General features: G+C 43.9%; 1 protein-coding gene across 1 annotated transcript in view; it reads right to left on the bottom strand.

The window, feature by feature from the left end:
- Positions 1-1,116: 1,116 nt before the first annotated feature.
- LOC119180978 (phospholipase A1 4) overlaps positions 1,117-17,243 on the bottom strand; it is a 28,044-nt gene continuing 11,917 nt past the window's right edge. The window contains exons 5-7 of the mRNA XM_037432131.2: positions 5,139-5,388; positions 2,545-2,751; positions 1,117-1,802 (exon numbers count right to left, since the gene is read on the bottom strand). Coding sequence (XP_037288028.2) covers positions 1,378-1,802; positions 2,545-2,751; positions 5,139-5,388 — 882 coding nt within the window. The 3' untranslated portion in view covers positions 1,117-1,377. The remainder of the gene's footprint in view (positions 1,803-2,544; positions 2,752-5,138; positions 5,389-17,243) is intronic.

Below are 17,243 nucleotides of genomic sequence, written 5' to 3' on the forward strand. Positions count from 1 at the left end.
GTAGGGCTTTCTGAAAACCTGCTATCACGCTACACTGGACCATACCGCGTCGTTCGCCAGGTGACTGACGTTACATACAAGATCGTTCCAGCCGATTCAACGTAATCATCGTCACCTTCGCGTGACATCGTGCACATAGCTCGACTCAGGCCTTATCACCCTCCTTTTACCGCATCCGAGTTGCTCAAGCACCGTGACGGTGCTTCTACCGCCGGGGGGTTATGATACACAACAGCCGGCACAGCCTTGCTGCAAGAAAGAGAAAGACGACGTTGGTGGCTGGTTGTTGATGACAGTTGGGTGTGGGCCGCAGTGCTATTCTGTCAGCGCTACATAAATTCATTCAGGCAACCGGAAGGATACGCTGCTAGTGGTACTGCCACATATATCCAATTCTTTCTCCCCCTTCCTCATTCTTGTTAATTTGTTTTATATATTCTGATTTATCGCATTCTTCTGAAATTTTTCACGTTTTTTCAAAGGAACATTATTATTGTTCCTATCTAATTTCTCTTTATTTATTTTTTAGCAAGCGTTGTAAAAAATGATCTACTATGAGGTACAGTGTGGCCAATCCCCCATGTGGGTATGAGCCAAGATCTCCTAGAAGACAAGATTTGCTAAATTACTGTCTCACTATTTTTCTTCTTTTCTTTTCTGCAAACTTGATATCGGTATTTCAAATCAAAATTAAGTTACAAAAATTTGTAGGAATGATGCATTGCTGAAAGTTCATCCTTCATTCAAATTCATCCTTCGGCCAATCCCCTTCTTTGGGTACGAGCCATTTGCACAGGGAAACAACAACAACTGTCGCCATCTTGTTCGCCAAACACGGTGCATCGTATTTAATTTATTAACTAAGTTACCCGTAACATTATTATCACTTAAGTACCAATCCGGCTTTAAGAGCACTCGAATTCGGGCGAGTTTGTACTTGTCCACAAAAATGCTTCCATGTGCGTCAGCCAGCCATCTATTGACCTATTAACCAGTGCAGCGACTTACCTGTTTTCGACGCTGAGATCAGGTCAGCGGCAGCTACTCGCTCGCTTGCCGTGACCGGTGTGGTTTTTGACCTATGTTGTTTGATTTCCTGTATGATGTCAACATGCGTAGGAGGCAGACACGTGGGGGTTTTATTGCGTTTTTCGTTTTTGTTTGTGTTTTTCAACTCTGGGGTGATAGTTTTCCTTCTGTTTGTTTTCTTAGATTGTAGTCTCTCACGCATGCGTTTCTGTGTTCGGTGTAGGATAAAAGCTGGCTTTTTCTGTGAATAAACTTCAGTTTGTAAGTTAGTGCTCGTCTGTGTAACTCCGTATATAGTTTCTTGCCTGTTCACGCGCTCTAATTTACCACTATATACCGATCTGGCGGTTAATTTAAAGGTTGATCCGTGTACTCGGACCGCTGACCCGTCCGCACAGCCATCTCCTCTCTGAGCGCGTCCAGGAGTTCCCTGCGTTCCCGGGGCTCGGCCTCTTCGAGCAGGATCTTCGCCGAGCGTCCCAGCGAGTTGATCAGCATCTCGTCCGGGTCCATGGACCGCATCAAGACCCGCGTGCGCGCGTGGATGCGCCTGGGCTTGAACGCGCACTGCTCCTTCGAGGTCTTCGTGAAGTGGTTGCCCGTCAGGGGCAAGCTGGCCGGATGTCCCATGTGGCCGCAGGTGCGGCCGTCCGCGCAGCTGGACGCGCACGTGCCGGCCAGGAAGTCGTCGTAGCTCTTGCACGAGCGCGTCGGGAAGTTGCAGAGGCGCACCGAGTCGGCGTAGTACTCGGTCGCCTTCGAGTGCGAGCAGGCTGCGATGAGGCAAAAACAATGGAGGAAACTGCAATGCCGCTTTGCTGGGTCGGTTGAAGGGCCACTAAAGAGCAACAGTGACTTGGTTCAGGTTGACAAACTGCACTTTGAGAACTATGATGTCACGTGTTTCACTACATCACACGTTCATATTTAGTGGAGAAAAACAAGGTTTTATTTTTAAGTTTCGCGCCAAAATGTCTGTGCGTGGCGTGAGGAATTACCAAATGTATTTTTGGTAGTGTCGTGGCATTTACTCGATGATTTTTTTTTTGAAATATTGTATGATAAGGCTGTGGCATCCACAGATTACAATGTACTTCATTCTTATTGATTGGAAGCTACTATAGGACCGAGTAGACGCTTCATTACGTCACGGGGTTTAGTGCGGGAATCTCGAACGCCACCCGTATTTAATTTTCGCGCGTTTTCTCGCTTAGGAAGCGTGGTGTCGTAGTAATAGTGGTTTTTCGGAATTGTGAAGTTGTCCTTTACTAACACGTGAAAAATCTTTTTGCTCTTTAGTGTCCCTTTAAAGGAACGTTTGGAGAGACGGGCGACTTTTCTCGTGTTAGTAAATTACTTAACACCTATATACAGCTCACAGAGAGGACAGGAACACACAGGTAAGACGTGGACAAAGCTCCACAGAAATGTTTTACGTATATTATGATGACAAAAAAAAAATGGCGAGAATGCATGCGTCGCCGATAACAGCAATCTTGCCAACAATGCACTCACGACTGAATTTCCAGCAGCCGGGTTGCTGTCTGCCACCGTTTGGGTAGAAGTCCACGTGGCCGCAGCTTTTGAACATGCCCAGCCTGCCCTGGACGACGTCCGTCCATCCGGTACCCACGCTCGTGTGGAGCACGTCCACAAAGTCGGCGTCGTCGGCGGTCAGATGGACGCCGTACGACTCGAACAGCGGACCGGCCGGATCCAGACCTACGCACATGCCCGTTGAGCTCAGTCAGGGAAATTTATCATCATCCCGTCCATCCCGTAGCATCATCCCGTCCGCGAGGCCTATAGCTGCCGTCGACTGCTGCTCGAGCAGAGAGGAAACTTCTCGCCCGTTTGGACGGAGCGTAATGGAACGCCGGATAGGGGGAGCGGGGTGGGGCAATCGATCAGCAGTTGGCATTCGCTCGCAGGATTTCAAGCTGGACGGTTGTGCCCTCGCGATCTCCGACATCAGCGTAGCTCCCGCCGACTGGTTCGCCCTCCGCGGTCTCCTGACGCCGTGCAGCTCTCGCATTGTGGCACCCCGCCCTTGGACTGCGTCGACCGGATCCCCACTTTCCTATCTCCTTCTTTTTTCTCTCGTTGGCTGTCTTCTTCTCCATCTATTTTCCTTCTATTCTTTTTATCCCTCCTTCCCCCCACCCCTATAAGGCACTGCGCCGTGTCGCCTGAAGGCAGACAGAAATTAGGTGCCTTTTTCCTCTTCATTGTAACCACTACCACCACCACCAATTTTGATGTGGTCGCGATGGCTAGCGCGCGTGCCTGCTCGGCAGGCATTAGCAAACGGCTCGTACGCTCTTCTTCTACTCGCTGCACTCTCAGCGCGAAGAGACGGCACGAAAACCGCTTCCCTCCCTGGAGCGGCCGTATCCTCTTAAGTTAAAGTATACGTACAAGCTGAAATCTAATCCAGAGACTTAGCTGTTTAGCCTTACTTCGAACAGCATAAAAATTTGCTGCTATCTCATTCATTGCTTCGCCCTTGCAGCGAAGCAGTTTTTTTTTTTTGTCCCATGATGAGTCCAGCCAGACACCACAGGGAGCAGGGAAGCGAGGAACTCACGTGTTGTGACGGGTTGTGTTTTGACTATGTTAGCTCAACGTGGGGCAAAAGGGGAGACAAATTGTGGAGAGGGAGGCGGTGGCCTCCCCCCGTGCATCGCCTTTCTGGCATCGGCGCGGGGCAAAGGACGAGCTGAGAAATCGCTGCACAAGCAAGCCTGATAGAGCCAGCATGTTGACGAGGGGGCCTGGCTTGGTGGAATACTGACCTCTGATGAACTTCCAGTGCTCAACAGAAATAGTGTATAGGGCAGCGGGAACGTAGATGTAGAAAAAAACTAACCATTCGTAAGAACACTTATTCGGGCAACAACTGCTTTCGTTGCCAAAATTTCATTGTAACACCCGTTTAACATTGCAACCGGTGTAAGCGTGTGCCATTTTCCTTTTGGTAAACCTTCCTCTAGGCCTTTTTTTTTAACAGATTCTTAACCACATGAGCCACAGTTCTCGCGTTTTCGCAATACTATGCACCATACATTGGCGTTACCTACTTGCCCAGAAGTTTTTCATTTGTAGTTTATACCAACTTTCTGAAAGAACCGAACAACAAAGGAACGTACAGTTCTGTCCCACTATATAAACATTCTTTCTGTTGCTTCTATTCTTCCGTCATCCGTCTCCAGCTTTTTATTTCGGTACAATCTTCCACGTCATTCCTATTGAGGCCGAGGGAGAGTGAGCACAAATTGCATAAGAAGGTCTGCTAAAGGAAGCGGTTGCCGCCTCGTCGAAGTTCGAAAACAATAACGCTCCAAAAACATTCTTTGTTCGATGGTGCCTAAGTGGTGGCAAGTATTGGTTACTCTATGGGCTATAGAAACAGCAACATTACGTCTTCATTCAGTCTAAATATAGTGATGCTCCGGCATACATACAGAAAACTGGGCAGGTTCGATTGATATTGAATATTTATTTCTTGCTCTCTGCAATTCAGACTCTACGACTCCGTCTGGTTTCTGACTGAAAGCACAGCGTGTTCCCGAAAACAAGGCAGTCCCGATATATCATTGCAAGTATAGTCATACGACCCCAACTACTCATTACTGACCCCGTAAGAATGTAAAGTGCTTTACTGTGAGACATTCCCACCTTCACTTGACCGAATAAATGCTATACCATCTCCATCCTACTCCTTCTAAATCACCGTATACTTACTTGCACACCGCCAGTACTCGTCAAGGTTTGGCTGATGTGTACCCGGTCTAATAACGAGCGTCTACATTGTCTTACATTTCGATGGTTCAGTTGTCTGCACAATGTCCGCCACTGCTCGGCTGCCTTATACCGAAGGTCGTGGATTCGATCCTGGTCGCGGCGTTCTCATTTCGATGGACGCGAAATGCGTCCATCGAGCTTTAGTACTGTGCATGCTATGGTCGAAATCACCGGAGACCTCCGCCATGACATGCCTCATAATTACGTCTTGGTGTTTGCACGTAAAGCCCCAGATATCACGTCTTTACCACTTTCTTTTGATACCACTCGTCATCCAATATTGCAAATCGAGAAAGGTGCCGAACCGGTGATGCGTCCGACGAGCCGTCCCGTGAGTTGCTTGACGTCCTTGCCGAAGAAGCCTCCGGTCTGGGCGCCCAGGCTGTGGCCGATGTAGTGGACGTGCTCGAGCGCCACCGCGCCGGCGTCAACCAGTGTCTTGACGAGCAGCGCCAGCGTGCGAGCAACGGTACGGGTGTTGGCCGCCGCCGTGCTGTAGCCCAGAACCGAGCCGCACCCCTTGCTCCAGTCCACGAGCACCACGGAGGCGTTTTCCTGCGGCAACGTGGATTATCTGCAGCGTTGTTTATCTATAGAAAAGGGTGAGCAGCTTATGACCCCTGACGTATATATTTCGAATATCGGCTGCCCACTGGCGCCTCCTCGCAGAATTGTTTTTTTTTTTCTGTCTGATACCATTACTGCTAAGAGGACCCCGTTTCTGTCCGGGAGAATTTGCGAGAACAACTGATAGTTTCTCGAGATTCGAGGAGCACGAGTCCGCACTCCCTCTCATGGGGCAAAGCGTCCGGGTAAATAGAGATAACTGACTAAATATCACGGTGGGCATGTGTCACAAAGTCATTTACGCGGGTGCCGCAAAGTCCGACCAACGGAAAGGAAAAATTATAGGTGTTACCCTAAGGGACAAGAAAATAGCAGAGTGTATCGGGGAACAAACTGGTCTTAAGGACATCATAGTCGAAGCCAAGAAGAAGAAATGGGCACGGCGCTTAGCGGGAAGGCAAGATAACCACTGATCATTAAGGATCACAGGTTGGGTTCCAAGAGAAGGCAAGCGGCTGGAGGTGACACAGAAGTTTAGGTGGGCAGATGAGATTAAGAAGTTTGTGGGTATAAAGTGACAGCAGCAAGCACAGGACCGAGTTGACTGGCGGAACATGGGAGAGGACGGCATTTGTCCTGCAGTTGGCGCAGTCAGGCATATATATCAAAAAGGTGCAATTATTTCTTTGTCGACGTTTCAAAATGATGAAGAACGTCTTGATGAATATTGGTCTCCGATCGAAACGTCGACTAATTAAGAATATATATATATATATATATATATATATATATATATATATATATATATATATATATATATATATATATATATATATATATATATATTGACACGTGTTTATATGAAAAAGAACGATGATAGGAATGTTTCGTAGATTCCAGCTAGTGGGTCAGGTGCTTTTTCGGGACGACAACGAAGCAGGCATCTTGCTGTACAGCAAGATGCCTGCTTGTGTGTGGTGTGGCACGCAGCACGGACTGGCGGCCGATCGCTTGTGCTTTCGCTTGTGCGCTTGCACGCTTGCTTGCTCTGGGGGTTTGGCTGAAATCTGAGTAGCCTCTACTGAATTTCTTCTTGGATAGGCGTATCTAAAGCCTTAGCATTGATTAGCTAGTACCCTTCTGGCTAGTCAATCCAGACAGATGCCGCTTTCTTCGCCTGGACCAGGGACTTATCTCTGGTCTGCTTCTCTTTCACCGCAGGAGCTACCAGTGGACCAGTTCCTACGCAATGGCGTCGCTTCCGTTCCTGTGGCCCTAGTCCCAAGCAACGACGGAGTCATTAAGATGAAAAACCCTAAAGTGATCCAGTCGGAACTCAAAGCAGCGACAACTCACTATCACACCATCACAGAGGTCCGGCAGTTTGGCAAGGGAGGCATTGTCTGCTTTTCTCCTGACCAGCTCTGTGTCAAAGACTTACTTAAATGCTCGATGTTCGCTACCAATCCGGTGAGCGCCTTCATTCCTCCTCACCTAGCATGCGTCAGAGGTATTGTCCGAGGCGTAGACATCAACATGACTCCAGCTGAGGTCCTAGAGATGTTCTCTGAGGCAGGTGCTATTGCAGTTTATAGATGCTCACGAGTTGTAGAACAGACAAAGATCCCTACTGAGTCTGTAATTGTCACATTTGCCGGGTCGATTCGCCCCACTGAAATCAAGGCGTGGCCTTTAATATTCAGAGTCGAACAACTGTCACCTCGTCCCCTCCAGTGTCAGAAATGTTGGCGCTATGGACACACTTTAAAAGGATGTAGGTCAGCTCCCAGATGCCGAAAATGTGGTGAGGCACATACTGCAAATGAATGCAATTGTACTGAAGAAAAGTGTTGTCTTTGTCATGAGCAGCACTGCGCAGATAACGCTAATTGCTCAGCCAAAGCGCGGGAGACTCAAATTATGGAAATTGTTGATCGCAGACGCTGTTCACGAAAAGACGCCATCGCTGAAATTCAGGCAAGAACCCAGGGATATGCTGGTGTTGCAGCCCGACATAATGCAACTTTAGAAGCTTCTCTTTCAGTGTCCATTGCAGACATGATTGAAAAAGCGATGGAGAAAGCTATAGATCGCCTGGCCACCACCCTTTGTGACTCCTTATCTCATATTGTAGCCACTCAGTTGACGCAAATATATGGGACACCAAGAGATATGAAGGATACTTCCCAAGACAACGTAACTCTCCCACCAAGTGAAGCAGACGCAGAGTCATCTCCTTCAGGGGTACAGGCTGCAGGGCCCTCTTGTACAGACAACCAGAGGATAGGTGAAGACATACTAGAGGATGATCAGGATTATGATGATATGGACATGGACATCAAATCCCTAAAGCGCACTCGATCCCCTGTCTCCAAAAATACTGGCTCTTCAAAACATTCAAAAAACAAAAAATACCAGAAGGAGAACCTATCGAAGAGCGATTTTCTTAAAGACAGCATTTTAGATAAGGTAGTTGCCGAAACAATTCTGTCAAAATGATAGGTTCTATCAAAATTCTTCATTGGAACTGCCGATCTATTCATTCAGCTAGTACAGATTTATTGTATTTATCTTGTAAATTCAATCCAGACATTATTGCACTGCAAGAAACGTGGCTGTCAGCACATAATTCGTTTTACCTACCTAATTTCCGGTCTTTTCGCCTGGATCGCCCATCCAAAGGTGGAGGTTTAGCGTTCTTTGTCAATAATAAAATTAGTTCAAAGATCAAAACTTCGTACAAAAGTATATCCCCCGAATGTGAAATTTTCGCTTTAGACATCACCTTGCCTGGATGCTCTCCCTTCTCTCTGGTAAATCTTTACTTTCCTCTGGGTGTACAAGACACGCGATGTTTAGACATGGCTGTTAGTTCGTGGTGCTCAGAAAAAATTATGGTTGGAGATTTTAATTCTCACCACACTAGTTGGGGTTTTAGGACCGATCAATGTGGACAACGCTTGTGGGACTGGTCTATAGACCATAATTTATCATGCCTCAACGCTAGAACTCCCACATTTATCCGAGACCGATCCCGCTCTGCCTTAGATTTGAGTTTTATAAGCTCGGGTATTTCTAGCGTATCTTGGACTACTCTAGACTGCGCCACCAACAGTGACCACTTACCAGTACTGTTTGGAATTTCTTGCCCCATTATTCCATCTTACTCCCAAGCTCGAACCTTTATCAATTATTCCAAATTTAAAAATGACCTAGAAGTTGCTTTGACTACCCCCACTGAAGACAACGATGAAAATAAAGCCATGAAATTAAGTGCGGTAATTAAAAGAACGTTCAAAAAAGCAGAATTTTCTATTGAGTCTGATACGAGAAAGCCTTGTAGTCAGTGGTGGAATTCTGAGTGCTCTCGTGATCATAGACGACGACAAGCGGCTTGGAAGCAGCTAATTCATAATCAGTCCCCCAAAAATTGGGCAGATTACAAGTTTATTGCTGCTACATTTAAGCGCACCGTGGCTAAAGCTAAAGAAGACTATGACAAAAAACATTTCGACTTTCTTTCCAAACCTAGAAATAAGAAAGCGTTATTCCGATATATGAGATCGCGCAAAATTCTGCCGTCTCTAGCTAACTCTGATTATGACAGATTATCGACGGAAGAAATGACTAATTCTTTAGAGGCAATCGGAAGAGGTTTAGCTAACAGATTTTCGTCGACTTTGACAATCAACTGGCAAAAGTCCTCTATAAAGACTGACTACGAAAAAGTGACATTGTCCGAAATGTCAAGCGTAATTAGAAACTTACCCTCTTCGGCTCCTGGTCCTGACGGTATAACAGTTCCTATGATTAAAATTTTATTCCAGATATCACCCGGCGACGTCCTCAACCTTATAAACTATTCCTTAAGCAATGCCTGGATACCACATGACTGGAAAATAGCTAGAGTGATTCCCATATTAAAAAAACAAGGGTCAGGTTTTAACATTGACAACATCAGACCAATCTCTCTAACATCTCACCTGATCAAAATTATAGAGAGAGTTCTCAATAATAGAATAAAAGTTTGGATGGCTGACAAGCTAATATTGAAACCATTTCAAATAGGTTTTCGTAGCGAATGCTCAATTTGGTGTGCTCATGCCGACTTAGAGAGCCGAATACAGCTTGCCCGAAAAAGACGACAATACGCGGTACTAGTAACACTAGACATAGCTAAAGCTTATGATAGCGTTGAGCACTCAATTTTATTGAATTCTTTACACGAATGTGACTTTCCGCGATATATTGTTGATTGGGTAGCAGAGTTTCTAAAATCGAGAGAATTTTATTGTGCAAAGGATGGATGTCACTCATCTAAATTCAAACAGCAACGTGGAGTACCTCAAGGGGCGGTCCTATCTCCGCTGTTATTCAATGTGTTGATGAGCTCAATTCCCATTGAACGAGATATCACTGTCTACATTTATGCAGACGACATTGCATTTTTCGTTGCAGACAGTGACATTTATTCTTTGCATCAAAAATTGCAAAAGTACATGTATTCTCTTGAAATTTGGCTGCATTCAATTTCATTGTCTCTAAACATCAGTAAAAGTGCGCTCCTGGTGTTCCCTATAGCAGATTCTATTCAAATTTCAGTACTTTATAATCAGGAACCGATTCCACAAGTAGAGTCTATCAAATATTTGGGCATTATTTATAACGAGAAACTTAACTGGAGCCCTCACATAGACTATAACGTGGCAAAGGCACAACGAGCTTTAGGCTTATTGCGAAGGTTGAGCAACAGAAAATATGGGTTACGTAGACACACCTTATTAATGATATATAAAATGTACATGCGCCCAATACTCGAATTTGGGTGTATATTATTTTCGGGTGGCCCTACGTACAAAATTAAACCGTTAGTTCTATTAGAGCGAGAAGCGTTACGGTTGTGTTTGCGACTCCCCAGGTATGTCGCTATTAATGTACTATATCAGGAAGCTCGCATACCAACTATTCTTTGCCGATTCCGTATCTTAACAGTACAAACATACTTGAAATTTTACGGCTTATCAGCGAGACGGTCTGCATATGCCTTTATTAGTGACCCCGACGCCTTCTTCCTCGCTCACTGGCCACGCTTTCGTACTCCCCAGATTATTTTTGTACAAAAGAAACTTGAAAGCATAAAGGTGGATATCAGATCGGTAATTGGAACCAAAGCATTAAATCACAATATTACGATAGAATGTGATGAAATTTTTCCCCCACTTTCTAAGTTTCAATCTTCGAGTTACTTAAATGACAGGTTAGAAGACTACATAGCTCATGCGGAAATAAAGAACATAATAGCCACAGACGCTTCTGTGAATAAAGAAAAGGCAGCAGTAGGAATCGTCTCAGATTACCTCGGTTGGTCATTCTCGGTAAGACTACCAGACTTCACTCCGGTTTTCGAAGCTGAGCTCCTGGCTATTATTTTAGCGCTACGAAAACTTCCTTCAAACGAAGAGAGTGCAATGATAATTACTGATTCTCTTTCGCTGTGTACTACTCTCACAGCTTCAGAACAATCAAGAGCTCTAGCGACATTACAAACATTAGTTCCACCTCATGTGAAGTTCCTGAGGTTAGTCTGGGTCCCGGGACACTGTGGCATACGGTTGAATGAAATAGCCGACTCACTATCTCGAGCCACACTTGATGGCCCTGTGATCTCGGTACTACCAGAATCGGAACACATAGTGTCGATCAGATATAGAAAATGGGCTATTTATACGGATATTATGGAAAATATTACTAAATATACGGACTATCAGCACCTAACATACCCCTGGAAACCTCAGTGGAGTCAATCTAAAAAGTTAGAAGTTATTTTAACCAAATTTCGATGTCGTGTCCCTCCATTAAACTTTTACTTGCACAGAGCTGGTCTGGCGATATCCCCCCTGTGTCCATTCTGTGAAGAAACGGAAACAATAGAGCATTACTTTATAACATGTAAAAACTATTCATTAATTAGGAAAAGACTTTTAATTGTTCCGTTTCAAGCAGTAGGTTTAAATTTAACTGCAGATAATGTTCTAAGTTTCGGTGCCTTTAGCTTGGGACATTGCCACAGGAGCGTATTCGATGCTGTATGCAATTTCATTCGAGAATCAAAGCGCATGTCATAATAATGCCTGCTTAAATATATTTCTGAAGACACTTGTCTAATTTTGAATGAAATTTGCATATTCATTTGATTGTGACCGGGTGAGATAAGCTCGATTGTCTGGTCTACTCAAAATTTCTGTCTTCCACTGTAGTATTACCTCACCTTTTCTCTTCTTGATTCAATCTTCAATTATTTGTTTAGTTTAATATTCCTTTTTAGTTAATTATTATTTTCTATTACATCATTAGTTTTTTCATTAAGGATAAACCTTTTAATATATCTCATATAGGATACTTCTAGATTTCATGGCCAATCCCCCATAGTGGGTATGTGCCAGTGCGAAGGGGCAACAACAACAACAACAGCTGTACAGCTGAAGAACTGAGAACCACCTCGAAGGTGTCAACGCAACGCTCGCGCGCTCGCACGCTTGCTTGCTCTGGGGGTTTGGCTGAAATCTGAGTAGCCTCTACTGAATTTCTTCTTGGATAGGCGTATCTAAAGCCTTAGCATTGATTAGCTAGTACCCTTCTGGCTAGTCAATCCAGACAGATGCCGCTTTCTTCGCCTGGACCAGGGACTTATCTCTGGTCTGCTTCTCTTTCACCGCAGGAGCTACCAGTGGACCAGTTCCTACGCAATGGCGTCGCTTCCGTTCCTGTGGCCCTAGTCCCAAGCAACGACGGAGTCATTAAGATGAAAAACCCTAAAGTGATCCAGTCGGAACTCAAAGCAGCGACAACTCACTATCACACCATCACAGAGGTCCGGCAGTTTGGCAAGGGAGGCATTGTCTGCTTTTCTCCTGACCAGCTCTGTGTCAAAGACTTACTTAAATGCTCGATGTTCGCTACCAATCCGGTGAGCGCCTTCATTCCTCCTCACCTAGCATGCGTCAGAGGTATTGTCCGAGGCGTAGACATCAACATGACTCCAGCTGAGGTCCTAGAGATGTTCTCTGAGGCAGGTGCTATTGCAGTTTATAGATGCTCACGAGTTGTAGAACAGACAAAGATCCCTACTGAGTCTGTAATTGTCACATTTGCCGGGTCGATTCGCCCCACTGAAATCAAGGCGTGGCCTTTAATATTCAGAGTCGAACAACTGTCACCTCGTCCCCTCCAGTGTCAGAAATGTTGGCGCTATGGACACACTTTAAAAGGATGTAGGTCAGCTCCCAGATGCCGAAAATGTGGTGAGGCACATACTGCAAATGAATGCAATTGTACTGAAGAAAAGTGTTGTCTTTGTCATGAGCAGCACTGCGCAGATAACGCTAATTGCTCAGCCAAAGCGCGGGAGACTCAAATTATGGAAATTGTTGATCGCAGACGCTGTTCACGAAAAGACGCCATCGCTGAAATTCAGGCAAGAACCCAGGGATATGCTGGTGTTGCAGCCCGACATAATGCAACTTTAGAAGCTTCTCTTTCAGTGTCCATTGCAGACATGATTGAAAAAGCGATGGAGAAAGCTATAGATCGCCTGGCCTCCACCCTTTGTGACTCCTTATCTCATATTGTAGCCACTCAGTTGACGCAAATATATGGGACACCAAGAGATATGAAGGATACTTCCCAAGACAACGTAACTCTCCCACCAAGTGAAGCAGACGCAGAGTCATCTCCTTCAGGGGTACAGGCTGCAGGGCCCTCTTGTACAGACAACCAGAGGATAGGTGAAGACATACTAGAGGATGATCAGGATTATGATGATATGGACATGGACATCAAATCCCTAAAGCGCACTCGATCCCCTGTCTCCAAAAATACTGGCTCTTCAAAACATTCAAAAAACAAAAAATACCAGAAGGAGAACCTATCGAAGAGCGATTTTCTTAAAGACAGCATTTTAGATAAGGTAGTTGCCGAAACAATTCTGTCAAAATGATAGGTTCTATCAAAATTCTTCATTGGAACTGCCGATCTATTCATTCAGCTAGTACAGATTTATTGTATTTATCTTGTAAATTCCATCCAGACATTATTGCACTGCAAGAAACGTGGCTGTCAGCACATAATTCGTTTTACCTACCTAATTTCCGGTCTTTTCGCCTGGATCGCCCATCCAAAGGTGGAGGTTTAGCGTTCTTTGTCAATAATAAAATTAGTTCAAAGATCAAAACTTCGTACAAAAGTATATCCCCCGAATGTGAAATTTTCGCTTTAGACATCACCTTGCCTGGATGCTCTCCCTTCTCTCTGGTAAATCTTTACTTTCCTCTGGGTGTACAAGACACGCGATGTTTAGACATGGCTGTTAGTTCGTGGTGCACAGAAAAAATTATGGTTGGAGATTTTAATTCTCACCACACTAGTTGGGGTTTTAGGACTGATCAATGTGGACAACGCTTGTGGGACTGGTCTATAGACCATAATTTATCATGCCTCAACGCTAGAACTCCCACATTTATCCGAGACCGATCCCGCTCTGCCTTAGATTTGAGTTTTATAAGCTCGGGTATTTCTAGCGTATCTTGGACTACTCTAGACTGCGCCACCAACAGTGACCACTTACCAGTACTGTTTGAAATTTCTTGCCCCATTATTCCATCTTACTCCCAAGCTCGAACCTTTATCAATTATTCCAAATTTAAAAATGACCTAGAAGTTGCTTTGACTACCCCCACTGAAGACAACGATGAAAATAAAGCCATGAAATTAAGTGCGGTAATTAAAAGAACGTTCAAAAAAGCAGAATTTTCTATTGAGTCTGATACGAGAAAGCCTTGTAGCCAGTGGTGGAATTCTGAGTGCTCTCGTGATCATAGACGACGACAAGCGGCTTGGAAGCAGCTAATTCATAATCAGTCCCCCAAAAATTGGGCAGATTACAAGTTTATTGCTGCTACATTTAAGCGCACCGTGGCTAAAGCTAAAGAAGACTACGACAAAAAACATTTCGACTTTCTTTCCAAACCTAGAAATAAGAAAGCGTTATTCCGATATATGAGATCGCGCAAAATTCTGCCGTCTCTAGCTAACTCTGATTATGACAGGTTATCGACGGAAGAAATGACTAATTCGTTAGAGGCAATCGGAAGAGGTTTAGCTAACAGATTTTCGTCGACTTTGACAATCAACTGGCAAAAGTCCTCTATAAAGACTGACTACGAAAAAGTGACATTGTCCGAAATGTCAAGCGTAATTAGAAACTTACCCTCTTCGGCTCCTGGTCCTGACGGTATAACAGTTCCTATGATTAAAATTTTATTCCAGATATCACCCGGCGACGTCCTCAACCTTATAAACTATTCCTTAAGCAATGCCTGGATACCACATGACTGGAAAATAGCTAGAGTGATTCCCATATTAAAAAAACAAGGGTCAGGTTTTAACATTGACAACATCAGACCAATCTCTCTAACATCTCACCTGATCAAAATTATAGAGAGAGTTCTCAATAATAGAATAAAAGTTTGGATGGCTGACAAGCTAATATTGAAACCATTTCAAATAGGTTTTCGTAGCGAATGCTCAATTTGGTGTGCTCATGCCGACTTAGAGAGCCGAATACAGCTTGCCCGAAAAAGACGACAATACGCGGTACTAGTAACACTAGACATAGCTAAAGCTTATGATAGCGTTGAGCACTCAATTTTATTGAATTCTTTACACGAATGTGACTTTCCGCGGTATATTGTTGATTGGGTAGCAGAGTTTCTAAAATCGAGAGAATTTTATTGTGCAAAGGATGGATGTCACTCATCTAAATTCAAACAGCAACGTGGAGTACCTCAAGGGGCGGTCCTATCTCCGCTGTTATTCAATGTGTTGATGAGCTCAATTCCCATTGAACGAGATATCACTGTCTACATTTATGCAGACGACATTGCATTTTTCGTTGCAGATAGTGACATTTATTCTTTGCATCAAAAATTGCAAAAGTACATGTATTCTCTTGAAATTTGGCTGCATTCAAATTCATTGTCTCTAAACATAAGTAAAAGTGCGCTCCTGGTGTTCCCTATAGCAGATTCTATTCAAATTTCAGTACTTTATAATCAGGAACCGATTCCACAAGTAGAGTCTATCAAATATTTGGGCATTATTTATAACGAGAAACTTAACTGGAGCCCTCACATAGACTATAACGTGGCAAAGGCACAACGAGCTTCAGGCTTATTGCGAAGGTTGAGCAACAGAAAATATGGGTTACGTAGACACACCTTATTAATGATATATAAAATGTACATGCGCCCAATACTCGAATTTGGGTGTATATTTTTTTCGGGTGGCCCTACGTACAAAATTAAACCGTTAGTTCTATTAGAGCGAGAAGCGTTACGGTTGTGTTTGCGACTCCCCAGGTATGTCGCTATTAATGTACTATATCAGGAAGCTCGCATACCAACTATTCTTTGCCGATTCCGTATCTTAACAGTACAAACATACTTGAAATTTTACGGCTTATCAGCGAGACGGTCTGCATATGCCTTTATTAGTGACCCCGACGCCTTCTTCCTCGCTCACTGGCCACGCTTTCGTACTCCCCAGATTATTTTTGTACAAAAGAAACTTGAAAGCATAAAGGTGGATATCAGATCGGTAATTGGAACCAAAGCATTAAATCACAATATTACGATAGAATGTGATGAAATTTTTCCCCCACTATCTAAGTTTCAATCTTCGAGTTACTTAAATGACAGGTTAGAAGACTACATAGCTCATGCGGAAATAAAGAACATAATAGCCACAGACGCTTCTGTGAATAAAGAAAAGGCAGCAGTAGGAATCGTCTCAGATTACCTCGGTTGGTCATTCTCGGTAAGACTACCAGACTTCACTCCGGTTTTCGAAGCTGAGCTCCTGGCTATTATTTTAGCGCTACGAAAACTTCCTTCAAACGAAGAGAGTGCAATGATAATTACTGATTCTCTTTCGCTGTGTACTACTCTCACAGCTTCAGAACAATCAAGAGCTCTAGCGACATTACAAACATTAGTTCCACCTCATGTGAAGTTCCTGAAGTTAGTCTGGGTCCCGGGACACTGTGGCATACGGTTGAATGAAATAGCCGATTCACTATCTCGAGCCACACTTGATGGCCCTGTGATCTCGGTACTACCAGAATCGGAACACATAGTGTCGATCAGATATAGAAAATGGGCTATTTATACGGATATTATGGAAAATATTACTAAATATACGGACTATCAGCACCTAACATACCCCTGGAAACCTCAGTGGAGTCAATCTAAAAAGTTAGAAGTTATTTTAACCAAATTTCGATGTCGTGTCCCTCCATTAAACTTTTACTTGCACAGAGCTGGTCTGGCGATATCCCCCCTGTGTCCATTCTGTGAAGAAACGGAAACAATAGAGCATTACTTTATAACATGTAAAAACTATTCATTAATTAGGAAAAGACTTTTAATTGTTCCGTTTCAAGCAGTAGGTTTAAATTTAACTGCAGATAATGTTCTAAGTTTCGGTGCCTTTAGCTTGGGACATTGCCACAGGAGCGTATTCGATGCTGTATGCAATTTCATTCGAGAATCAAAGCGCATGTCATAATAATGCCTGCTTAAATATATTTCTGAAGACACTTGTCTAATTTTGAATGAAATTTGCATATTCATTTGATTGTGACCGGGTGAGATAAGCTCGATTGTCTGGTCTACTCAAAATTTCTGTCTTCCACTGTAGTATTACCTCACCTTTTCTCTTCTTGATTCAATCTTCAATTATTTGTTTAGTTTAATATTCCTTTTTAGATAATTATTATTTTCTATTAC

The sequence above is a fragment of the Rhipicephalus microplus genome, chromosome 10 (genome assembly GCF_043290135.1).
Source record: "Rhipicephalus microplus isolate Deutch F79 chromosome 10, USDA_Rmic, whole genome shotgun sequence".
Classification (NCBI taxonomy): domain Eukaryota; kingdom Metazoa; phylum Arthropoda; class Arachnida; order Ixodida; family Ixodidae; genus Rhipicephalus; species Rhipicephalus microplus.